The 27766-nt window shown below is 36.6% G+C and overlaps 2 protein-coding genes across 2 annotated transcripts in view; one reads left to right on the plus strand and one right to left on the minus strand.

The window, feature by feature from the left end:
- The window catches only part of PMS1 (DNA mismatch repair protein), a 44481-nt gene extending 37921 nt beyond the window's left edge, over positions 1–6560 (minus strand). Inside the window, exons 1-3 of the mRNA XM_090019911.1 lie at positions 6077–6560; positions 3691–4014; positions 1442–2650 (exon numbers count right to left, since the gene is read on the minus strand). Coding sequence (XP_089876037.1) covers positions 1442–2650; positions 3691–4014; positions 6077–6355 — 1812 coding nt within the window. The 5' untranslated portion in view covers positions 6356–6560. The remainder of the gene's footprint in view (positions 1–1441; positions 2651–3690; positions 4015–6076) is intronic.
- A 12124-nt stretch (positions 6561–18684) lies between these two features.
- Positions 18685–27593, plus strand: LOC149823285 (scarecrow-like transcription factor 11 (SCL11)). The gene is made up of 5 exons (XM_090018754.1): positions 18685–18810; positions 18954–19039; positions 24871–24952; positions 25070–25152; positions 26837–27593. The coding sequence occupies exons 1-5, from the start codon at positions 18769–18771 to the stop codon at positions 27084–27086; spliced, it is 543 nt and encodes a 180-aa protein (XP_089874880.1). The 5' UTR covers positions 18685–18768; the 3' UTR covers positions 27087–27593.
- The last annotated feature ends 173 nt before the right edge of the window (positions 27594–27766 follow it).

Below are 27766 nucleotides of genomic sequence, written 5' to 3' on the forward strand. Positions count from 1 at the left end.
GACAAAAAACAAAGAAAATAATATAAACAAAACAAAAATAAAAATACAAAAATCAGTCATTTAAATAATGACTGAAAAAATACATACAACAAATGAGAAATTCCTATTCTACCCCTATTAAGTCTACTTACACTACTAAGGACAAAAAACCAATAGGTATACCAAAAGCATACCTTAAGTACAAAAGAATAAGAATACAAAAAGAAATACACATTACATTTATCTTAAAAAGTGGCAATGTTGATGATGGTAATGTGGTGATGACAACGATGATGGTGGTGGTGGTGGTAATGGTGGTGAAGGTGCTAGTAGTGATGGTGGAGGTGGTGCTGATGGTGGTGGCGGTGGTGTACTGCAATGGTGATAATGGTAATGATGGTAATGGTGGTGGCGGTGGCGGTGGCGGTGGCAGTGGTGATGATGATAGTAGTAATGGTGATGAGGGTGATGGGGCGGAATGGAAGAAAATAAGCACTTACCCAAAAAATAAATCATCCGAGACTGATGTGGTGGGTTTTGTTAACAGGTAATTGGAAAATAAGACTATGCTCTCGGTAGAATCTTCTGCGTTGTTCTTTCCCAAGATTTCAGTGCAGACACATGGACAAAGATCGCAACTACACTACATTCATCCTAGCTCGGTTATGTTTTCTTGATTGAGACAGGATCTGGAAAGACAAACCGCCGGAATGGTTTCCTGATCCTAATGCACTGTAACTGAAATCAATGTAACCTGGTGGGGGTCTGCCTAACCCGAGCTTGCCAATCCAAAAAAAGTAGGTCTCCCTATTTTTGAAAAAAGAGGTGAAATGTATAAAATGTCATTAAAAAAAAGTAAATTATCCAAACACCAAAACTTGCCACTTAAAATAAGCATAAATGGCAAGGAGCAGTTTATAAAGTGATCCAAACAGGGGGGCATAATAAACAAAAACAACTGACGATATTTTTCACAAACAAGTTTCTTGCCAGACTTCAAGAGAAAGAGAAATATCTTACACACTTTCAGGCTTACCCATGATTATCATTTATTTGGGGGATTTCTGTCATTATGACAATGAAAAAAAAAAAAGCAAAAAGAGTCTATTCTACAAATTCAAAATCTTTATCCAACAACTTAGAAGCATTATGTAAGAAACTTAAGTCTTGCTACGGGGTGGGCTTTGAAGAAAAGGAAGGGGACTGAAATTACAAATAGCGACTCTCTAGGAGAAATCTGTGGGCACAATTTCTTCACAGGATTAATATATCAAGGAGAAATAAGAGCACAAAAAGGAAGATCCTGCAACATGACCGAACCAGAGGTTCCTAGACCAATTATGCATTGAAGACTGCACCAAGAAAATCATGTATCAGATTAAATTAAGGTAAATGACAAGGAGAAGAATACCAGCACTTTCAGATTTTTAAGAAATTTAATTATATAAGTGATGTGTAGTACCTGTTGAAATTCTCTATCAAGAATTGTACATCTAATGGACGCTGTGGCCTTTGATTCACGTGCTCTACCACATGCATTATCCTGCTCTTTGATTTCATTACTACCACTAACAGAAGCATTAACTGAAGTAGACCTAGACAAAGCCTTGTATTGTTTCACATGAGAACCAGAATTCTTAACATGGCAGGACATTATGTCTTTCCTTAAAATTGGCTCTTCAGATAATAATGTACAGCTGCCTTCCCGCTTATTCTTGTTTACAGTTACAAACTTTGTAAGCTTAGACTGACTCATTTTCTGACAATGCATTGGACTCATATTATGTATTGAATGTTGAGGCAACACTTCTGCAGAAGATGTTACATGATCTCTGGTGTTTAGATAAGAATAATCCTTCACCTGCATTGTTTTGTTCCTCAGAAAATCTTCAGACTGCTCAGGACTACACATAACAGGAGAAGAATGATCCAACCTATCTTTTTGTTTCGTCAGATTTGAAGATTTACTGTTCTTCTCAGAACTCTTCACATTCGCTTCATCCAATGTATCATTATCACAAGTCCCCACAAGAAAATGGTCAGTAAGAGAAAATGACTCTTTCGGATCTTCAGATTTTTCATGAGATACTGGACTAGGCAATGAAAGAAAATTATCATCAGCACCATCTCTGTCAGGAATTCCAGTTTCTTGTTTAGACAATTGGACTGTATTTATGGAATAATTGCAGTGGCTTGGGGAGTAGATTCTCTCCACTGCTTCCCTCAGTGCCAACATAAGTGAGCCTTCATCAGAAAAGAAAATCTTTCTTTTATCAGGAGTTACGTTGACATCATATTCTTTAGTTGGTAAAATAAAATTCATGATGGCAATAGGGTATTGCTTGGAATTTGAACTTTTATAGAACTCATTGAGAAGCTTGCTAACTTTAGGCATGTCCACTGGCCGACCATTTACATAAAAGAATTGCCTATCACCCAAAGCACGACCACTACCAGAGCCAGGCTTTGAAAGAAAACCTTCAATTTGGAAATTATCTGATAAACATAGGTTCAAAGGTTCTAGGCATGCAAACATTTTCATGCCGAATACCATTATTATATTGTCTCGCAAAGAATTGCTCCCCTGGGTCTTGAGAACCACAGACTTAAGATTTTTCCCTATTGCATTAGAGCAAACAAGCCGCACACCCTTTGCAATAAGTGCATATGCCTGAACAAGAATGGGAAGAAATAAAAGGTGAAACTTCATAATAAAAGCAAGACTGACCAATCAGATTACAATAAGCAGGAACAGTAGGCAAAAAAAATGCTTAGCTCGAAAGAAACCAAACGATGGGGAAACGACAGATATAAATGAAGAAGAGACATAAGCTTCCCATTAAATATGTAGACAAAGGTAAAAACAGGAAATGACAATGTTGTACTAGGAATATAGTACTTGCATTTAATGTTTGGCTCTCCTGTACCTTACCAGCTTTGGATTCACAGTCATTATGGGTCAATTTGTGAAAAGGTGAAGCACATGCCTAGTTAACAGCAAAAGTGCAAACTAAGAGCTTATTTAACAGCTATATACATTCTGGAGATTGTGTTGCATTTCATTGTGACAACTAAAATGTATCACAGAAACATAAATAATAACCAATCCCATACAGAGTTTTGTCAGTGCAGCTCTTCATCCTTTTCATTGCTTTTTTGATAGATTCATCATTTTTATTAGTTGAAGCAGAGAATCTTAACAATCAGTAGATGTGAAAAATAGAAAATGAGAATGCATCAAAACATCAAAATGAACATGAGAGTTAGAAGATCAATAATATAAATCAGTATAATTCACAAAGAAATTATTCTATAGATGGATGACTTGCATATTCACCTTCTACAAGTGTTATCAGTTTACATACTCACCTTCTAGATGTACGAAATATCCTACTTTCTTTTATAACTTAATAGGGCACTTGTTTTTTAATTTGTTTCCGGATATGCCGTGCACTTGTATTTCTGTCTGCTTAATATCAGAAATTAATGCATTGTTCTGTTAAAATACATTAAAAACCAGTTATTTCGCCTTTTGCAGAAACAGATTCTTATCTGTAAAATTCCATTTTCTCTTCAGGATGAAAAATGTTTTTGTACTACTTTCAGTGAAGATATTTTATTGTTGCATGTGGTAGCATCCAAATGTGCAGGTCAAGTGCACGCAAAACATGTACATTTAAGGAAAATCAAAGGGCAGAGAGAGTACTACACATGCAACAAGGAAGTAAGCTTTCCAAACTCCCGGCGAATGTTGCGACTAAATTCCTTACACCGTACAGGCAAAGGAGAAAATAACTTTTCAACAGTGACAGTGGTGCCAACTGGGCGTGCTATTTTCTTTTCAGAAGTTATTACACCAGAATGATCAAATATCAGGTGACTGCCAACTGGTTCATTCCTCGTTCTGGTTTCGACAGATAGATGCCCTAATGCACATAACGAACTTAGTGCCTCTCCCCTGAATCCAAATGACGTCAATGACTGAAGATCAGAAAAATCTGCTATTTTGGAAGTATGATACTTGAGAGCAAGTCCCTGTAACAAGCAAAACTCAAAATGTCACTGTGATTGTTCCATTTGACCAGCAGAAGAAGAAGAATTTTAGGAGGAGAGGAAAATTTTAAGTATATTGTCAGTATCATCAATCCCCTGTAGGAACATGCAGAAGCTTGATTCTGACAATACATGAATAATCACAAATGAATCAAAAAGTACAACTGCTACATCTGCCGAAAATGTGAAATCCTTAGACAAGAAATATGCCTAGCTACCTACTCTTACAAACACAAACGAGTAGAAGAATCTGGGCATTTGAGATCAAGAATGAAAGAAAAAAACTGGCCTAACACTACTTTGATCAACCAATCTGGACTGTTGAATTTAGACGTATGAACAAAAAAATTATGCAGTTTCTGTTCAAACAATCCGGAGATAAATCATGATGACACTTGAAAACCAATAACACAAACAACACCCCCCCCCCTTCCTCCAGGGGGCAACCCAAGACCAAAAATAAGTTATTGTGACTCTAATGATCCAGTCAAAACATCCTACCTTAATTTATATGATTTGGCTGTATGTTGCTCAAGTGCCTTCCTTTCTTTTTTCTTTCTTTCCTCATTTTGGGCAACAAAGAACCTGGGAGACTGGCTCAGAGATGCAATTATACTCCCACAAACAAGGATTTCATTTCCCCCACCCATGCCACTGGGCATGTCCTTGCGAAGGTGTGGAACAGATTTGAGCCTCAACAAGGGGTCTAGTCACTCTACCATGCTTGCATGAGTGGACTGGTTAACTCAAAGCTAGTCAACACAATGTTCTTTTTTTTTTAGGGGAAACCCCGGTTCAGGTGGTGCGGTCCAGGAGAGATTGATGCTCTGCCATATGGCACACCCCTAGGCAGTTAAAACCCCTCAGTCATCCTCCTTACCCACCAGGGAGCCTGCTGCTTTGGCCATAAGCTAGTTAACACAACATTCATGTCTCATAGTTTAAAGCCAATAGTATATATATATATATATATATATATATATATATATATATATATATATATATATATATATATATATATATATATATATATATATATATATATATATATATATAATTGTGAGACCAGTTAACATAACCTCAAGCAGAACCGAAATGCACTGACACAATCAGTCATAAATATTCAAAAACTGAATGTAGTCATATAAAACATGTCTGTTCCATGTCCTGGGTAAATTTCCCACATTGAAAGCAGACTTATTTCATTTTCAACCATAAACTGAACTAGTTAAGCATTGGGGTTTCCAAGTCAAAAAAAAATCAACTCGACTCGTGAAGGAGAAACTGCATTTTCTACATATTCCATGGTCAAACTTTTATGGGGTGGGCTATTATACATCAAAAATAATTAGCCTTTGGGACTATAATAAAGGTGATTTACCAATTTCCACGCCCCACGCAAACTTAGCATCGTAAGGACTAAGGGTAGCTCATATTAAACATTTAATGGAGGCAATCTACTTCTCTTTGAAACATATTCCAGATCATCCTACAAGAATATATATATATATATATATATATATATATATATATATATATATATATATATATATATATATCACCATAAATTTCAAGAATCCACATATCTAAACTTCCCCATAGCTAGATCTCATGCCTGCGGGCTTATCTACTCTACATGAAGAAGATAACACTCGTTCACAAGCATCAAATCATTTAAAAAATCAATCAAACAAAAAGTCTCAACTTTCAGATTGCAGGAAGGCGTGATCGCTAATCCGAAGCTCGTATTCTAAACCTTACAATAAAAAATTCAGTTTCTTCGTCAAAGTAATTCTATCTAAATCATGTTTTCTCGAGTAAACGAGCAGTGATTAACGTATCTACAGGTTCGGATTAAGCAGAAAAAACACCTGAAACATGAAAAACTAAACGGTCCGTCCACCTACCCATTCTTAAAACAGGCGAGGAGGGACCAATTCCTCTAAATGGGTGCACCCCAACAATCCGAATTCTGATATGCAATGTCACAAAGTTATCCTACTGTTAGTTAGCGAGTGAGTTATAGAGAAATGGAATGATCGACCTGGAAGTTGTGGGGAGGGATGCCGCAGCCGTTGTCGGCGACCTTGAAGGAGTGCTCGCCGTAGTCCCTGAGGCTGATGTCGATGGTGGTGGCGCCGGCGTCCAGGCTGTTCTCGACGAGCTCCTTAACGGCAGAAGGAAGGTCCAGTATGCCCTGCCCCGAACAGATCCTGTGCACGTCCCCCTTGCTGATGGGCCTGATCATGGCGGCGCCGCTGCCCGACGCCGAAGATAAAGATGAATAAGAAGAAGTACAGGGCGCGAGCCCACACACTTCCATCGAGAGCTCCCCTGCCCAAATGTGGTCTCTCTCTCTCTCTCACTCTCTCTCTCTCTCTCTCTGTAAAGAGATTCACCCCCGAGCTTTTCCCGCGCCAAGGGTTTGCGGGGATGAACCGACCATTTTATAGTTCCACCTTGCCAAAGTGGGTTTGGGTTTCAATCCGAAGCTGGATCCGAATTTACTTTCTTATTCTTAAATAAATTACATAATAAAAAATATTATTCAAGCTGATTCTTGGGTAGTGAAGGCCAAATAGTTTATCCTCTATAACTTTTTTTTCAAATGGCGCATTTATCAAGTCTTTCTTGAATGAAATTATAAATTTCTTTGGGTGTTCATAATTTTTTTGAAAAAAAAATGTATTTTTTTACATGACACTTGTGTAATGTTTTGCACTTAAATGAGAGTTATTGTTCCACTTACGAAAGGTTGGCATATATCGCTACGTCTCTCTCTCTCTCTCTCTTTTGTTGCCACCTATTAGAATTTCTTGTGTATATTGTATCTTGAAATTGTAATCATTTTGTCTTTGATTACAAGAGAAAATGTGATAACCATGCAATATAATTGTATACTTTTTTTGTGGGAAAGATGGTTACACGTGCAAGTAGGGTTGCAAACGGGTCGGATTCTGAAAGCCAGATTTGCAAAAATTGATTGTCCTAGATTCGAACCTATCCAACTTCCCAATGTATTTTGAGATCCGAAATCTGATCTGTTTGCATCCCTACATGCAAGCAATGCATTCATGTACATGTTCTGAAAGGTGGTCGAACGTTTGAGGTGAGTAGGTTAGTGATCCTCATATATGTTATCCGGTTTCACAAAACCACATGGCTTGATAACAAACAAGTTCTTGCAGCAGATAAGGCAACAAAATGATTTAAAAGTAAAATATATTATTAGTGAATTTTTAGAGCCAACATCATATAAAAGAAGTTTTGTAAAACATTGAATAAAAGCAATCCTAGCAGTATCATAACACATTGTAAAAACTTCACAAATAATCAATTCAAACATATATTGGTTTGTTTTAGTGCATCAATTGATGGATTTAATGATGCATTTAAAACATTTTTTCATGTGGATAATTGCTTCTTAACGGGAAGGTATTGATATAACATGTCGAATAAACAATGAAAAAGTCATTGTGATGAGTGATTGTCAAAACGGCATGTTAACTGCAATGAATAAACTCTCTCTAAATGCTTTGCAAAGGTATGTCATTGTTTATATTATCTGCTTAAATAACTAAATATATGTATTTGATAACCATTCAAAATACTTGTATGCTTTTTGTGTATAGGTTTTATTGTTAAAAACGAGATATAAAATTCCCATACACCATGTAGCGTGGTTCAGCACATTAGTGCCTACATCCACGATTGGGAACTCCCCTTCGTTTATTGATGGTGGTTTGTAACATAGTACAAGGCTTGAATAAATAGGCATACATACTTAAACAAATAATCATCACATGAGGATAACTTTCACACGACTTTCCCTCAATACACAGTGTAAAGATACGAACAAATCTCTCACATATAAGATATTGCAATATTAGGAGGAGATCATGCTCCTAATACCAGTAACAATCTCCCCCTCAAGTTGGAGCGCAGATATCAATCTGACCCAACTTGCTAATGAGCTGATGATGTTATTCTTTTTTCGGAGATTTTGTAAAAATATCAGCTAGTTGATCATTGCTAGCAACATGAGGAGCACGTATGATGCGGGTTTTTTTTCATGAATAAAATGACAATCCACTTCGATGTGTTTTGTGTGCTCGTGAAAAAACTGGATTGGCTCCAATATGGATAGCCACCACATTATCTCCTTTAAGGTCCATAGGAAGGGCCACTTCTATCTTCATATCTTGAAGGAGAGCTTTAACCTAGATTAATTCGCATGCACATAATGCCATTGTCCTGTACTCCGCTTCTGCACTCAATCGAGCCACCACGTCTTGTTTCTTGCTTTTCCAGGTAGTCAATTTTCCTCCAACAAAAATACATAGTCCTATAGTAGGCCTCCTATCATTAGGATTTTCAGCCCAATCGGAATCTGCATAACCTGTAACATCCAACCAATTATTTCTTTTTATTAGTACTCCTTTACTCGGACTACCCTTCAAATAACAAAGTATTATGTGAGTAGCTTCAACGTGAGTGGATCTGGTTTGTGCATGAACTGGCTGATTACACTAACAACATAAGAAATATCAAGGCGCATGATGGTCAAGTAGATTAGCTTTCCTACTAGTCTCTGGAAGCTTTCAATGTTGTTTACTACTTCACCTTCATCTTTCTTTAGTTTGCAGTTTATTTCAAGAGGAGTATCTGCTAGCTTTGACCCTAGAGTACCAGTTTCTTTTAGGCGATCTATGATATATTTTATCTGGCTGAGAAAAATCCCTTTGTTAGAATGTGCTACTTCTATTCCCATAAAATATTTGAGCTTCCCCAAATCTTTGATCTCAAAATGTTTGTGCAAGAATTGTTTTACCTTTTTCATCAATTGGTGATCATCGTTGATCATAATGATATCATCTACATACATCAGGAGAATAACTATGCTTGGTGCCCTCTGACAGATGAACATAGTATAATCGGATGTGCTCCTTTGAAACCCAATGTTAATGAGCGCATCACTAAGTTTTGAGAACCATGTCTGAGGCGACTGCTTAAGCCCATAAATAGATTTTTTCAATCTGCACACAAGACCTGTCAAATTTTCTCTTGTAGGAGGTGGATCCATGTACACTTCTCCCACTAGATCTCTATGAAAGAATGCATTCTTTACATCCAACTGGAGGATTTTCCATTTTTTGTTTGTGGCAACATATAAAAGAATATGTATTGAGCTCATTTTAGCCACTGGAGCAAATGTCTCAATAAAATCGATTCCTTCCTTTTGAGTATATCCCTTGGCAACAAGTCTGCCTTTAAATCTCTTGATTGTCCCATCACTGTTGGATTTAATTTTGTATATCCATCGACACCCAATGGTCTTCTTCCCTTGAGAAAGGGAAACCATTTCCCGTGTTTGATTTTTATCGAGGGCCTTCAATTCTTCATTCATGGCAATCCTCCAATTTGGGTCATTGTTGGCTTCTTGAAAGTTTGCATGTTCATGGTGAGCATAGGTTTTTGCAATGTAGAACATGTATGAGGAGGACAACTTTTTGAGGTTAAGGTTTTGTTCGATTGGATACTGGTTGGTAGAGGATGCACAATAGGTATAGTAGTCACTGAGTCGGCTTGGGGGTCTAGAAACTCGAGTGGACCTTTTTATCTCCACGTTTAGAGAGGTGGGTTCTGCATCTGAGATGGCAGTAGAATTGTTTTGATTTGATGATGTATGGCTAGGATTCTCATGGTCAGATTCTGGGGGAACAATGTTCAAATCTAGTATTTGAAGAGGAACACCTATGGAAAAAATGGTATCATGATTATGAGTTTGGTCACATTGCTTCTCCCCCTCGTGTTGGCTATCCCATTGCCAACTTGAGAAGTATGACTCATTTTTAAAAAACCTTACATCTCGAGAAACATATAATTTTCCTGAACTAGGCTCAAAACACTTGTACCTCTTTTTGAAGTAGAGTACTCGAGGAATACTCACTTGACAGCCCGCTGGTCGAGTTTGGAGCAATTTTTCTCCTGGAGGTGGACATAACATTTACATCCAAAAACTTTAAGACGGTGTAAAGCCACCATTTTTTCCTTTAAGAGCTCCATGGAAATTCTATCATTTAGACTTATGCTGGGAATACGGTTTATAATATAACCTGCAACGAAAATTGCATCCACCCAATACTTTTGCGGTATATATATGTAAAACATCAAGGATCGAACAACGTTTAGGAGATGCCTATTCTTTCGCTCAGCTACCCCATTCAGTTAGGGTGTCTTGACACACGTGTTTTGGGAAAGAATGCCTTTTTTAGCCATAAACTTCCCTAATACGTTGTTTATGTACTCTCCTCCATTATATGTCTCGAGGTACTTAATATGAGCACCATATTGAGTAAGCACCTTGTTATAGAAATATTTAAAAACATACACAACTTTACTTTTATTTTTAAGGAAAAATATCCAGGTAACACGAGATTTATCTTCGATAAAGGTAACATAATACCTATATCTAAAAAGGGAATCCACTTGGGTTGGTCCCCATACATCAGAGTGAACTAATTCAAATAAAACGTCTAATCTATGGCCATAGTTATGAAATGGTACCTGAGTGGCTTTGAAGAACTCACATGCATCACAAGAAAAAATGGAGAGACTTATACTAGGAATTAACATCTTTAGAATGCGGTTGGATGCATGCCCAAGTCTGGAATGCCACATGTCAAAGGATGTATTTTGATGACCATTACTAAGAAGAGATCGGCCATGCCCATGGAGCATGTAAAGCATGTCGTGTTATATCCCTCTAACAATCTTCTTCTTCGTCTTCACATCCTGAAAGATCACATCAGTAGAGGAAAAAATTGCCAAGCAATTATGAGTTTTGGTTAACTTGCTAACAAATAGTAGGTTAGTAGAAATTTTTGGAACATGTCGGACCTCTGACTCTATGTCCTGATTCAAAAAATGCATTTTTTCAGTCCCTTCGACTTGCGTGGGTGACCCATCAACAATAAAATCCGAGTTATAGCAGGATTTAACAAGTTGATTTGACTCAAATGAATTGTTAGTCATATGATGAGTTGCCTCAGAGTCAACAACCTATTCACGATCAAAATTATGAGAGATAAGGGCACATATTTTACCTTTAAGTTTATTGTTTTTTGTTATTGGTAGATTGGTGATGAGATTTGTCTTTGCCATTTGCTGAAAGAACTGCGCTAGGTCTTCCTTAGTGACATAGTTTGCCGCAGCCGGTTTGGGGCGATTTTGGTTATCTTTAAAAGGTCGACCAATAAGATCCCAACATCGCTCGCGGGTATGGCCCAACTTCTTACAATGAGTGCATCTCATTATGGGTCAGTTTCTGAACTTTTTTTGAGACTTAACGTTCTGCTGGTTATTGATTTCAACAATGGGTCTAGACATAGTATGAAATACCATTTTATCTGGTTGCTCATTACCGGTTTTTGCATATGGGTTCATCACTTTTCGTCGTTGGATGATGGCACAAATGGCATTAAAAGAGGGCAGTGGGATTGTCATGAGGATTTGACTTTTTAGAACATCGTAATCATGGCTTAAACCAACCAATACCTTGAAATTTTTATCTTCCTAAATGTGTTGTCGACTGATAAGAAGATTGGTAGTGGGAGGTCAATACTGCAATAATTCATCATACATGCCATGAAGAGTGCCTATGTACACATTAAATGACATGTCACCTTGTGTGAATTTAGCAATGTCTTGCTGGAGTTCATAAACTCGAGTCAAGTTTTGTTGTTCTTCGTACACTTCGCGAACGGCCTCCCAAATCTCTTGCGCCATTTTTAAAAACAGAAAACTCTTGGCAATTGTTAGCTCCATAGAGTTGAGGAGCCAGGACATCACAAGATGGTTTCTTGACTCCCACTCCTCATACGTGGGAATGGTTGTTTCATGCGACTTTATCATACCCGTAACATACCTGAGTTTTGACTTTCCACTAAAAAACATGCTAACAACTTTCAACCAACTCAAGTAATTTGTCCCATTAAACGGAATTGTGGTGATTTTCTGTATCAAAATTGAGTTTTGCATACCTGACTTTAAGGAGTTCCGACTTGATGAAGCTGTTGCATTGGTGTCAGCCATGATGCACACCACTGCGAACACCCACATATCAGACAATGAGGATGAATGACGTAGGTACCAAGAAATGGGCTCTGATACCGTGTTAAAAATGATATATAAAATGCACATACACCATATAATGTGGTTCAACACATTAGTGCCTACATCTACGGTTGGGAACTCCTCTTTGTCACTTGTTTATTGATGATGGTTTGTACACGCATACATACAACAACAGATAATCATCACATGAGGATAACCTTCACATGACTTTCCCTTAATACACAATGTAAAGATACAAACAAATCTCTCATAGGTAAGATACCGTAATATTAGGAGGAGATCATGCTCCTAATACCAGTAACATTTATATGGTACATATGCATGGAAGTTTTAAATATGAGTTCAAAAGAGTGAGTTGGAATCGATTTCAAATGCACAACTCACACATTTAAAAAGATAAAAGATAAATAAGCAATAGACAAAATCAGGGCTATCAATGTTAATGCACAAATATCGTTATATGATGTCAACTGAAGTTTATGGACTAGAAACCATTTTTAGTGAAATATTTGTTAGAAGATAAAACAACGTAAATGAGATACTAAATAATGTAATAAAAAAATATAGAGTTCTCATTATAGAGATGACTTACCGCATTCAGATATATCATATGAGTTTCATGTTGAGAATAAGAGAGAAAGCAGAATCTCAAAGTAAGGACAAGGTTGATCAATAGAATGATGAAAGACAATAATTTGTTATGTTATCGTTATAATATGTGTTTAATTTGTTTATTTTGTTTTTTTATAGCTTATTTTTATCATCCAAGTATTGTCTACCACTTCAACTCCATCAATATGATATTAATTTTATAGATCTTCATGAGTTTGGCATGGAAGAGACACATAAAGAGTTGGATGTCATATAAAAAGCATACTTTGTAAATATGTAGTGAGGGCAATTGGATACATGAATTATGATCATGAGAATTATATTCAGGAATACTGCACATTGAATGTATTAACAAGTAATTCTATTGTTTTGTATCCAAATATATGTTACAAAGTTGGTTAACTAAAAAACAAAAGAACCTGATTGTTAGGTAAATAATTATCTAAGAAAAACAATTCATATTTACATAGTGTTAAAATATGAATGGTGTAGTAACTTAGGCCTTACTTCTTGCACATACAAAGAACAATTGAATGTTGCTACTCAAACTTTAGCAAGTGAGCAAAGTACAGGGAGAGTTCTAGAGGAAGAGGATGTAAATGACTCAATATGTCATCCATTTTTGGCACCCATGATACCAACATGCCTTCTTCTATCACATATTTTGTGACACCTAATATTAATTCATCCACTAATGTTTTTATAATGATGACAATGAAATTTATGTATGAAATATATTTTATTTAATAGATTATTTTACATATTTAAGTTTATATATATATATATATATATATATATAATAGTAGAGTTATCACATGGTAATGACATTGCTAACCCTAAGTGACTATTTAATCTTATCACAATGCATATAGTAATGTTTTGTCACTAACAAAAACTTTATATGGTGACACACTACATCATGAAATATTACTTCTAGCATGCTTTTTAAAGCAAGTAGGATTGAGTTTAGAACTCATTTGTTATATATTCAATATTTGTCTTGCTTAATGTTCATGATTGCAACATGTACTTTTTTCAATACAATACATGGTGTATAATTGAGTGTTTCAAATCTTCCATTATGTAGTAGTGCTCTTGATAATGGTAATGATGAAAATTATGTATATATGAAGCATATTTTAGTCTAATAGTTTTAGTTTACACATTCAAGTTTTATTATTAACATCTTTTTTAACAGTGGGGTCATCAAACTATAACGACATTGTCAATCCAAGTGGGGTGTACTAATCTCAAAAGTAATCTTACCAAAATTCTCATTTATTAATCTTAAATTTCAAAATTTTATGATTTTTTATTAACTGCGCATCCCATTGTTGATGAGCTAATTCTAATGGAATATGACCATGTATTTTGATAGACATTCTTTAAAAATGTGAATCATAAACCTTCATAGAATGTTGTTAGTATAGGTATTCTTGAGGGATGTCTGGTTTTGGTTAATACATCATTTTAAACTCTAAACATGTGAGCTTTTGGAAAACTATGCATTCCTATAACCGAAGTTTCAATAATCAAATGCAACTAAGCATTCCCATAATCGATTTTTTTTCCCAAAAAATCAAATTACATATATGCAACTAATATGCTAAGCAGAGAAAAAAAATCATAACAAACTAACACATGGGTAGCATAGTTATCTCATATCAGAAAATTTTCTTTTCAACAAATGGGCAACATGGCTCCTCGTAAAAACAAAATTTTATTTCCAGTTTAATTTATATATACATCAACATAGTATTCTCATGTCAGTTATTTTTTTTTCAACAACACATGGGCAGCATAGCTCTTCATAAAACAAAATTTTATCTGTCAAATCAATTCATGGTTGACTTATTAAGTAAAAAAAAAACAAAGAACTACCACATGGGTAACATAGGGTTCTCATATCAGTTTTTTTTTTCCAACAATACATGAGCAACATAGCTCCTCATAAAACAAAATTTTATCTGTCAATATAGGTAACTAGCATGCTAAGTATATTTTTTTTTCAAAGAACAAACACATGGGCAACATAGGGTTCTCATATCAATTCTTGTTTTCAACAACACATGGGCAGCTCATTTCCTCATAAAAACATTTATTTTTTCAATTCAATTTATATATACATCTAATATACGAAGTACAAAATATTTTTCAAAGGAAACTAGCACATCAACAACATAGTGATCTCATATCATAAGTATTTTTTTAACAACACATGGGCAACACAACCCCTCATAAAAACATAATTTTATTTTCAACAACACATAGATAACATAGTTAATTCAACCAAGAGAGCCCAACCACCTGGTTGGGTCTAGTTGACCTTGTCAAGGTTTAATCTACTGGGGTTGGTTAGGCTGCCCTTGCATGAGAAAGAAACTGCCCTTCACGAGAAAGAAAGTCCAAATGAGTCCTATGGACCCATTTATGTCCTCTCCCAAACTAAGAATCACATAATTAAAACAAGATTAAATTAAAAATGTCAAACATGTCATTTTCAAAGTAGACTAAGATGGATCAACTTTGGGTTGAACAACTATGACTCTCGAGATACAAATGCTCCCATAATACTCTCAAAATAACCATAATGCCCTCAAAACTTATCAGGCACACTTCATACTTTATTTAACTTCGATCTCAATGAAATAAAGACTGTTATTCTCAAAAAAATGCCTAAGAATGTAATCATACACATGAAAGCCATAAAAAATGCCTCAACGTTTCTATTATCTATATAATACAAAAAAATGAGAAAAATGTCAAATATTACAAAATATGAGGCATGTGTCTATAAATATGCAAAAACTTAAACATGTATTTATAATTTTGTATACTTTCTCTCATCTTATTTAAAATCATATTAGGTCACGTTCAATTATGCGGGAATATATAGGAAAACTAGAATATGCAAACTAACAAAGTATTTTTGTTGGTTTGCAACAACAAGAGCTGTATGATCTAAGGTCAAATGAATATTGTGTTGTTTCCCTTCATCTCTCTCTCCCTCTCTTGTTGGAGGACCACCCATAAAAGCGGTAGGCACATTCGATGGAGGTGGGAGGCAGTGAGAGAGCCGTATAGCAAGGGCTTCAGGGTCCTCTGCAAACTGGAGGAAGGAAACATGATGACGATGGTTGGTAGCGTGGTGGTGGAGGTGGGGTCTAGGGCATTGTGTTGAGTCGTGTATGGTGGGTGGAAGGCAAAGAGCGATGGTGGTGGTGTAGCTAGGATTCGTGTGAGGGGGGGGGGGGGGGGCAAACATGGGTGTAGGAAAAAAAACTCGTTTGGTAGTCGAGGGTTTGGGGGCAGCATCCCCGAACTTTTTTGTTTTGAGATAAAATAAAAAATGGCTACAATTATTAATAAAAATCTATTTCATATGGACAAATCAAACTATTTGATGTAGTCAGAACTGGGCTAAAAAAATGGATAAAAATCTATTTCATATGGAATCAGGTCTGGGCTTAATTTTTTTTTTAACTGTTTCGAGAAGCAGAACTGGGCTACAGCCCCTCCCCCCCCCCCCCCCCCCCACAAGTTCCGCCTATGAGGCTGGGGAAGAGGTGTCGGGGAAGGGACAATGACATGGTGGTGGAGGTGGAAAGGGTAAAGAAGGGAGGCCAATGGTGGGAATAGAAAGAGAACATAAGGGAAACTATACATAATCCATCCGATCTTATAACACAATTTGCTGGTTTGCATGCTCTAGCTTTCTTATATATATATATATATGTGTGTGTGTGTGTGTGTGTGTGTGTGTGTGTGTGAAACTGTTTTGAGATTCCCTGTAGTGATTTTCCAAACTAAAGGGAGGAGAATGCAATTATGCACAAAAGAAAAAGTAAATACAAATTATTAAAACCATGTCTTCTTTCTTTTAGATATGAAAGAACATGTTGAAAGTTTTTAATTACTAAATGAACATTGACTCATGTGTCAATTGCACTCTTCATGACAAGAGAAGTATAAGGGCAATTGTGGTCACGAATGCTGAAGAGCTTTTTTGTTTTCCCTTTTCAATGAAAAAAATCACATATATATATATTATTTATTTATTGAAAAGTGAAGAAGTAACTAGAGGTAGAGACAAACACAAAGGTTACTGAGGTAGTTCAAGGGTGGTGATGGTAGCAAAATAATGGTAAAAAGGTGATAGGGGTAGAATGACAAAAAATATAAGCACTTAGGAAATAATAAGCAAGTCACCTCTAGTTTTCTAAGAAAGGGTAAAATTTGTAAAACATTATTAAAAAAATAAAATAAATGATCCAAACACTAAGAATTTCTCATTAAAATAATCATAAATGGCAATGTACAATTTATAAAATGATGAAAACTGTTCCCTTGCGACTTACAGTGTACAGTTGCGCTTAGAGTCTGTTTTGCTTTTGTTGAGTCTGATGTAAGCTGCCCGATTCAGGTGAATCAATACCTCCGAAGGGGCAGCCCGTATACTTGAACTGTAATAGCCTGCGGGCAAAATTGTGAATGAAGTAAATGCGTTGAGCTTTCTTTTGTTCACCCTCGTTGTGATTGCTTATTGTGATTGCAATTTCTCTCCCTCTATTCTCTCTTGCTCTCTTGCACTCTGATTACAAGCTTCCGCGATCGGCAAGCAAGCTGACGAATAGGCTTACGGCGGTGATGAAAGACCGTCGCGCCGCGCTGGCCCATTGAAGGAAATAGTCCCGTGACAAGGACTCATCAAGGCGACTTGTGAATGCCACCAAGTTGATGAGACATCACAAGTTCGAAACCCATGAGTGCTGCAAGGTCGAAGCTGGGTGTACTCCCTGGTGGTCAGGAGGACCTTAAAGACTTTACCAACCAGAGGCAGCAAAGTGTTGAAAAAAAACCCCACCAATTTTAAAACTATTTATTTATCCAATTATGACATAGATCGTAAGATACTAGTGAACCCGAAATCAGTTGTACGTACATAATCCTCAAATGGTTATAATATACGATCCAGATTTATTTCACTTGTGGCTCGAGTTAGGGCAACAAAAACCTTACAAAAACCCCTAACTCTAGAGTGGGAGGAGCAAAACCCTAGAAAATGGCAAAAATCAAACCCAACAGATACCAACCAACTGGCTGGGACCAACTAACCTTGACAAGGTTTAATTTACTGAGGTTGGCTGAACTGGATGGCAAGCCAAGCCCTGCATGAAAAAGAAAGTCCAAATAGGTCCTTTGGACCCATTTTTGTCCTCTCCCAAACCAAGAATCACAGAATTGGCACTAGATCAAACTGAAAAATATCAAACATGTCATTCTCACAATTAGCTAAGGTGATCAACTTTGGGTCAGACCCTCAAAACACAAATGCCCTTATAATACTCTCAAAATAACCACAATGCCTTCAAAACTTGTCAGGCACACTGCAAACTTTATTTAACTCTAATTTGGCTGAAATAAAGACCATTATTCTAAAAAATGTGTAAAAATGCAACATAAACACGAAAAGCCATAAAAAAATGCCTCAAAATTTTTATTATTCATACAATATAAAAATTAAGAAAAATGCTGAATATTACAAAATATGAAGCGTGTGTCTGTACATATGCAAAAATTTAGGGATGTATTTATAATTTTGTATACTTTCTACCATCTTATTTAAAGTCATATTAAGCCAAGTTCAATTATATATATATATAGGAAAACTAGAATATGCAAACTAGCAAAGTTGATTAAGCACTTTCATAACAAGGGAAGTATAAGGGCAATTGTGGTCATGACTGAAGAGAAACAACAAAATCATATATATATATATATATATATATATATCCAATTCTGACCCAGATAATGAGATGCTATTGAACCCGAAATCATCTGTACGTACTGTATCCGCCCGGCATAATCCTCAAACGGTTCTGATATCCGATCTAGATCCATTCCACTTGCGGCTCGAGTTAGGGCAGCAGAAACCCTAGAAAACCCCTCTTTCCCTCTCGCTGGAGAGCGGGAACAAAACCCTAGAAAATGGCGAAACGCGAGCTCTCGAGCACGCTGAGAAACTTAAAGGTACAGCCCTCAAACCTTCTCTTTCCCTTTACCTCTTTCTCTCTCGTTCGTTCTCCGATCGATCGAAACCCTCAATTTGGCGTAGAATCGGTTTTGACGATCCCTTCATTCATTATTTTTTCTTCCTTCTGGTGTTATCGCAGTTCATGCAAAGAGCGGCTCTGAAGGACGACAGGACCAAGAAAGAAGCGGAAGAGCCGGCTCCATCGACTACCGTAAACCGGAAGTGGTACCGTGTTTTTCGTTACTTCCCCTTTCGATTTGCGCTACTGTGATTCCATGATTCGTTACTGGTATTTGGAATTGTGCGGTGTTCGGAAGCTGGGGCGTCGTTATCGGTTTTCAAGATCTTGAAATTGTAGGTGGTATAACGAAAAATTGTCTGATTCGTCCTCTTGGAGATCATATTTTCTAGACCTCCCTTATCCAAATTCATGCCATTTCGTTTGTACGCTTCAGTAGCCTTCTTAGATAGGGTGAAGGAAGTAGTAGCTGTTTTTAATGGAAGATGGAAAGGAAGATGGGGTCTGTTTCAGGGGCCTAGTAAACAGTGAACTAACATCTAATAAAGATAAAATGAAACACTATAGGAGAAAAAACAGAAGAAAGAAAGATATTCGGAGAAAAAAAAAACATTTCGAGGCGCTTTCCTAGTGTGGATCAATGTGATTATGAGGAGGTGGTTTGAAAATATTCAATTTAAAAGGTAGAAGTGTTTCAAATGGTGTGGGAAGACAACATGTTGAAAACCAGGCTTGATCATGATGATATGCCCTGTATTGATCTATGTAATGTGCCCTGTTTTGATCCACGTAATGTGAATGTTTTTATTTTTATTTCCTTTCCATGCTACAAGGGATGCCCGTGCTGCAAAAAAGGGCCCCCAGCATGCAACCCAATCGTGGGCCAAATCAATTATTGCAGAAAGTTACCCCCAAATCAATGGAAATAACCTCTGGCATTCTGCATGATGCAAGTGCCTCTATTTATAATTTGTGTATCATTCTTAAAGGAAAACCCCATGGAAATAGTTATTCCCTATACCCTATGGATGTCTATGTAACGTAGGCATCAATTATCTTTGCTATGATACTTGATTCTGGATGCCAGCAATTTGAAACTCTCCATATTTGGATTATTATAATTTGATACGCCTCCAATATGCTTTACAAGTTCCAAAATCTGCAGCTTGAGGATTTCTACCCATGGTTGTGTTGGCACACAATACACTTAACCATGTAGAATACCAGTTTTAGATACTGGTATAAAACCTTAGTTGTCAAAGGCGCTAGGCGGTGGGCCCCTAAAAAGATTAGGCTGGGCCTAGGCGGACTAGTCGGTGCCCCAAATAAAAAAAATTAAAAATACACAAAAAATATGTAAACAAACTGCTAAAATTAATAACAAACATTTATACAACATAAAATCAATCAACAATAGGCAATAGACAAAACATAACATGTCATCGAACACTTTAAAGCAACTAATTGAAACTGTTTATTAAATATGAGAGTAAAAGAGAGGGCTGCATGGGGCTCTAGAGAGAAAATGATCAAAAGGTGCATTGGAAAATAAAGAGAGAAAGTGTGTGTGTGGTTCATTGGGAAGAAAAAGAAAGGAGCATTAAATGCAATTGATTTTAAGATAAAAAGTAAAAAAATATAAGTTATTCTCTATTGGTTGATAAGAGCCTTTATTAAATGTGAGAGAGAAATAAACAGCAGAAAAAGAGAAATGTGGGGGGGGGGGGTTCGCGAGACTATAGAGAAAAAGTGAACAGATTATAAATAATTACAAGAGAATGAATGAAACATTAAATGAAAAAGGGAAAAGATGTGGTATAGATAAAGTAATAATTATTATTTTATTTTGATTGGCCACAATGAGGGGGTTCAGTCACTTGAATTTCATTACCCACCTTAAAATATATATATATATATGTGTGTGTGTGTGTGTGTGTGTGTGTGTGTGTGTGTACAAAATTCTTTTGACTTTGCAAGTGTACCATTTTCAGACAATATGCTCTATTTATACTGTGAAGGGTGTTATCCAAATAAGAGATCTGCTTTCTGTCTACATTAAATGAAGAAAGGAAAACAGGTAAAAGCGAGAGATTTCTATTAAATTGAAAAATTGAAGGGCCCTTTTCCTTGATATTCTTTTTATAGATCCCATTTGCATTCTAGAAGAACCTTTTGGAGAGAGTAATTTTGGGAGTTTATTTTTATTTTTTCCCCTTTCATGTCTTTTTTTGTTTTTCTTTTTTTTCTAATGACATAAAAAGGTCAAATGGGGCCTTTGACCCCATTTGACCACGTGAGTATGAGGCGAGCACCTCTTGTGTGAGGCGTGCCTCGAGGCAAAAGTGCACCTCAAAGCACATGAGGTGCACGCCTCAGCCCCTATTACACTTTCTATGTGTGCCTCGAGGCATACATGCCTGCGCCTCGCTTCAAGGCATAAAAAGCGGGCCTCGAAGTGAGCTTTTAACAACACTGATGTGCACTAATCTAAATGATTGTAAAATTGATTTATAGAAGTTTATCTGGCAAGTTCACTGTGTTATTGATTTTCTTTTTCACTGTTCTACCATACTGTGGCATGTTCCTGCAACATATTTGTTGGTAGTGCTATTGTAATTCTTTTCGACAAATTTAATGATGAAAACATGTAAATAACTATGCTGAAATCTACTATTTAGCTTGAGTTGTATGCTTGATTACATGTATTGGTGCTTGGGATCTCATCCAGTACCATTTGCATGCTTTTTTGATAAGATGCAATAACATTTTCCATGGTTACACCAGCTCATTCTTCTTTCACAGGAACACTTTTTTTTATTCGATTTGAATTTTAAACAACTTTATTGTTTAGTGCAAACTACCAAGTAGAAGTTCAGGCTTCAGAGTGGCATTATCATAATTTATGTAGACTGACATTATGATTACTAATAAGAATCAGTGTTTTTTTTATAGAAAACATTATTACATTGACTCCAGCTGTACAACTACTATAAAGTTTGTGATATTTTATATAAATAAGTGCTTAATCAACTTACTTTTAATAAAATATTAAATATCATACATAAAGCATTCACCGTATGTTTAGGTAGAGTCAATAAATAAAAAAAAATAATGCAGTTACATTAAATTTTGAAATCTCAATTTCATCCAATGCATTATGTTCTTCTCAATATTTAAAATATATACAAACTTTAGTTTTTAGGTAAATAATTACATTTTTGAATAGCACAAAAAATATATGGAAAACATGTTTCCTCAATCTGGGAAACATTATTCCCATATAAGTAGGTAGGTTTCCCACGTTATGTGAAATGGGTTTCCACTTTCCATGCTTTATCTGTTTTTGTTTGCCTTAATTAGGGCTTATCATATAAAAAAATTCATAGTGCTATCACTCACTAAGAGATGTATGAGGTCACACCGAGTTTATTTTCCCCTGAAGATCTATTCTGCTTTCTTATTTGTAAATTTTTGTATATGAGTTATAGGATTGCCGTCTGTCAAATAGTGCATTAAATAAGATGCACAACATTAAGGCTTCAATCACTGCTTGCCATTCAAATGGCTTCAGTAGTTGATTAAACTGTTTGTATAGTTCACATGATAAGTTATCCAAGTGTTTGGGCTACCCGGTGTCATCTGCAAGAGTTACTCTATTATTTTCAGTTGGCAACAACAAAGTGTTAATTTAAGATTGTCTCATGTGCATGAAGTTTTCAGAGGTAAAGTTTCTCATCCATTTGTTTGGTAGTCTGCCATTGATTACCACACATAATTCCTTGCCCGCCAAAATTAATGAGATTGTTAAAAAAATGCTCCCTCTCTCTCTCTCATTTGTTAACTTTCTAATTCTAAGTAAAGTTTAGATCATAGTCACAAACATTATTCTCGGAATTTTCTTGGCAAGAGAAAATCTTGGGTGATTTTTAAAAAAACTTGTTTTTCTCAAAAAAATCATGTATATTACAAAATAATTATAAAATATATGTTTAAGCTTAACACTAAAAGATGCTTAATAAGTAACAAATAACTAGGTTTGATCGTTAAAACATTAGTAAGAAATAAAGATAATAAGTTGGGTTTGAAAAAGAGAGAGAATAGGTTTCAAAACAGGAAGGGAATAGTCCCATATCGAAGGATGAGGAGGGGCCCCTCCCATGTTTATTTAAGAAACACACATCTTCCTTTCCTTACGTATGGGAAATGTGTAAAGGCTGGATTGCCACATAAGCTCTTCGAATAAGAGCTTTGGAAAGTGGAACCGCCAGGTAAGCTTTCTCCCTTTGAAATTAAGGGAACGTTTGAGCCCTAGGGGGGAAGTTCCACAGACAAAACCTCTCCTAGGGGAAAAAGTCGTGTGGGGGACCACACCATCCCCCCCCCCCCAAACCCACCCCATACACACACACCACTACCACCACCACCACACACACACACATCTTTTTGGGGAGAAACTCCCCTAAAAATGGTGCAAAACGAGGGAGAAACTCTCATGCATTTGATGACCCGTGTGGGCCCCACTGAAGGGGGGGGGGGGGAGTTCCGCACAGGGGGAACTTCTCCGGCACCATCAAATGCACCGTAAGAGTTTTCAAAATGGGAAAAAGTATGAAATTTCTCCTTATAAAAAATTTGTTTCATGGCATTGAATATTCAGTCACAATATGTTCATGAGATATTGAATATAAACAAATTTTTGAAAATCTTGTGATATTATTGGTATTATTTTATTTTGTGAATAAAATACGAAAATATCATGAGATTTTCAAGATCTCTGCGATATTATGACTATGGTTTAGATGAAGACAATGTTAACAACTCCATGTAAAAATTGATTTAACTAATTCAAGGTCATGTATAGATATGTTGAATTTTATTTGCCAATTACTAGGACCTTACTGGTCTAATCCATACATCTAATCAGACCTATTTCAATATTACTTGGTGTTATCAAATTTGGATCAGATTTAGAATAAGGTCATACCAGACCCATTGATAGGCTTGACAACATCCAATAGGGGTGAAGATGATTTAGGATTAGTCGGATGTCAAATCCAAAATCAACACATTATTTGTGAATATGGATCATTAGAATAAGATCCTGATGTGCATCTGGATCAATAATCTATGTTAGATCTACATTTGTTTCGAATCTTCCTAAGTGTTTTTCAAAAGAATGTATCATTCCTTTGTTAGTCTTTTTGTGCTCTAATGTATCTAGTTTCTTCTTGTTTGTTATGCTTGTATTCGTTATCTTAGTGCTTCTAGTCTCAATTAAAAAAAAATGTAGCATGTGGGGTCCACAACATCTTGTGCCAACTTACCCATCGATGCATCTGAAAGTAATTTACAAGCTAGCAAGTTTCATATCAGCCGTGTAGAATGAGCTTTTAAAAGCGAAACTCAATGAACAAGGTGCTAAGGTTACCATTTTTAAATATATGTATTGGAATTTTGATGGTTCAAGTAGGCTTGGTACCACATATTAAAAAAACCATTTGGAATCATGTTCTTAGAGACTGAATATAGATTTAAAGCAACAATGACTTGTAATCGTCCAAACAAAAAGTGCTGCTATCACTACCTTCAAATTTGATCAAGATCAAAGTTGGCTTGATTTAGCACATATGATTATTCTTTATAAGTATCCGTTTTCTATAGTTATTCGGACTTTCAGAAATTCATCAAAGGTTTATAACCACAATTCAAATTATTGTCATGTAATACCATTATATCAGGCTACATACAAATTTAAAAAGATGAAATGACAATTCTTCGTGATATTTTGGAGAAATCTAAAAATTAGTCGAGCATCACATATGTAGACTTCGTGCCAAAATTGTAGTTATTTGTGCTTAATAGCACATAACATTGCTGATAATTGAGAGTCGCACAAAATTTTTTTCTATTTTGTTTTTGTTGGGACTTTTTATAATGCAGAGGTACTTGCATCAGTTAAGCTTATGTTCATGCCAAGTTGAGTATGACTGTGATCATAAATGTCTTGCAAGGTTGAAGTTTGTTCCTTGTCTTGTAGTGTTGTCGTAATGGAAGGCAACCCCCATCCAGGGGCTTTGAAAGGTCGAATATCATTTCAAAGTTTTAATCCGTTCATAGAAGTGAGTACGAAAACAAGCATATTTGATCAACATCAACTTTTTGAACCCACTTGTATGGTGGTGTCCTGCCCATGTGTTCCTGAAAACCTGAAGCTTTCATGTTTCTTCTCTTGTTAGAAACTGAACGAGGATGCAGAAAAATTATGTCAAACCCCAAAATCCAATGCAAGTGGTACTGATTTCTCAAGCGTTCCTGACCGGTGGGTGTTTCATTTTGCACTGCTGCTCTGCAGTTTAGACTATTCTCTTTTCTTTCCGAAATAATGTGGTTTACCTTTCATTTCCTTTTTGCCTTTTTAAAACGAAGTACGTGTTTCTCATTTCCTTTTTTTTTTTCAGAGAAAGTTTTGTATGTTACAAGTTCAAAACCTACAGGTGGCATTCCTTTCTGCAATGTCAAATCTGGGTGTACTCCCCAGTGGGAGGGGGACCTCAAGGGTTTTACCAACCGGAGGCTAGCCAATGTGCGTTCGGTGATTCTGGGGGTGGGTGTTCCCTTGGATTATGGAAAAAAGAAAATTAACTAGGATCTGAAAATTGGACTTGCATCCGTTGGGCACTGTCACCCTCTGCTCATGACAGGGAGGGTGATGTCCTCAATGCTCACCAAAGTGAGCCCCACGAGCCATGGCCTGCACTAGGTGAGTCCCACACAAGGGAGGATGGGGGTACTTGGTGTGGCCGTGCACTTGGGCCTCAATCATCGACTGGTGACACCGGCCTGAGGTCACACTCACAGCAGTCCCACCAGGGAGCTCTGCCCCGATTTGTGTGAAGAGAAAGAAGAAGGGTAGGATGGAGAGAAATAAGGATTCCTCTTCAAGGGGGAAATCCTCCAATTTAGCCTTTCATTTCTCATTGAGTAAAACCTCATTACAACCTTTCTAAGTTGCCCTAGTGGCACCTATTTACAAACACACCTCAATACAAAATTCGGCTCTCAAGCCTCTCCTATGTAACCAACCGGTTCTTCCTGTCCTTATTAGTCGCATGGGGTGATAACAGGCACCTTCTCGATGCTTGTGATTTATTTATTGGTTTACTTCGTTTTCAGCTTTCTAACATCTTGTCTGCCTATGCTTTGAACTGTTACTGTTTCATAATCAAACTTGTTTTCTTTTTCCTCCCTCATGAAGGGATAACGGAATCACCAGATTGATGCTTGATGGTCTGATCTACAAAATGGTGTTTTTTTTTCTCACGTTTATAGATTTTGTGAATGATACTCTGAATATGGCTGCAGCATTTCAGATGATCTCAGTAGGGATGCAAATGGACCTGATCCAGTATGGAACTGTTATAAATTTTGGCTGTTCCGACTCGATCCTGATCTGACTTTCCTATGTATTTAGCTGATCTGGATCCGATCTGTTTTCAGCCCTAGATCTCAGATTAAGGATTTTTTTTCTAGCAGTTACTTTTTTGGTGATGTCACATTTGATTTGGTCAGTCAGGAATTGAATGAAATCACGACAGTTCTTTCTTAAATTAATAAAGAAACAACTCTGATTGCATGTCCACATTCTTCAATCTGGTTTAAGGAGCATTCATATGCTGATACGGTTCTGAACAACCTGATAAGTTGTACTCTTTGTAGTAAGTTCCTGTGCTCTAATTAATCACTAGGGGTTTCAAGTTTCTCAAATGTATAGTAGGTTGTTCTGTGCATTATTGCAACTTAGTGCTGTTGTTTATGGTCAGAAGCTCTTCGATGATTGGGTTAAAAGGTTTGTTTACCATTTTAGTTACTTTGGTAAGCCAGAGATATTTATGGAAGCACCGCTATTCTTATGGGGGCATTTGTCTTATGAATCAGAGGTCTCGGAAAATTATGCTCATTCTCATTCTTAGGATGCCGTGTTAAGCTTCATCTTCCTGTTTCAGAGAAAATGGGGTTCCAGAGTCCCAATCGGCCTCTCATGGAGCAAGAATTGACAGTGAATCAGATGACGACGATAAAAGGAAGAAACCAAGGACAGAGATGAATGTGGACAATCAATCTCAAAGCACGAGGAATGCAGACCAAGATAAACAATCGAATAACAGGGCTGGTAGGTCCAATCAGCAGAGGCCAAGCAGATTGGATTGGAGGCTTCTACAACCACCAAAGGGTCAAACCAATCAGAGGAGTTGAAGAAACATGGCACACGGGTGAATTATATGATTCAAATGCAGAGAGGTGAGTTTAAAACTTGTTTATTCATTTTGAGAAATCTGGCTCCTGTTCTTTTTTGATGCAGCGTCGGATCTGCAACTGTACATTTTGATCAAAAAAAGGATTGAGGATACTGTAGCTGTATCTTTTCGTTTACTTGAAATATCCATCTGTATTGTGTTAGATGTTCTTCCCTTGAGTTTGTTACTCCTAGTGATCTAAACCACGAGGTTTAGCGTGCTAGCTGACACTCTTAGCCATGAACTATCACGATACTTTTTTCTTTTAGAGGATGGTAACATGTTTTACGTTTCTTTTAAAATTCACGTCCATCTAGCTATTGGTTCTCATTAGTGTACAAGTGATCAATGCTTGTTATCATGACATTTCCCTTCGATGGCCACAACTCAGTTATGGGGATGCTGGTTTAATATGCATGTATGCATTCATGCTTTTCTAAATAAAGATGGTTCTCTCTCTCTCTCTCTCTCCCCCATCTGCGTGTGTGCTGTGTAGTCATTTTTTTATGTAGCGGCACTGCATGATTATCATGCAGCTTCTGTGCTGATGACCATCCATGATCCATCTCAACATTTCTCGAGATGTACACAACACCCATCTGAGGAAATGCCAAGTTGGGTGGCTGTCAAACAGGTTGC

Source organism: Nuphar pumila, chromosome 10, assembly GCF_984573655.1.
Source record: "Nuphar pumila chromosome 10, dmNupPumi1.hap1.1, whole genome shotgun sequence".
Taxonomy (NCBI): domain Eukaryota; kingdom Viridiplantae; phylum Streptophyta; class Magnoliopsida; order Nymphaeales; family Nymphaeaceae; genus Nuphar; species Nuphar pumila.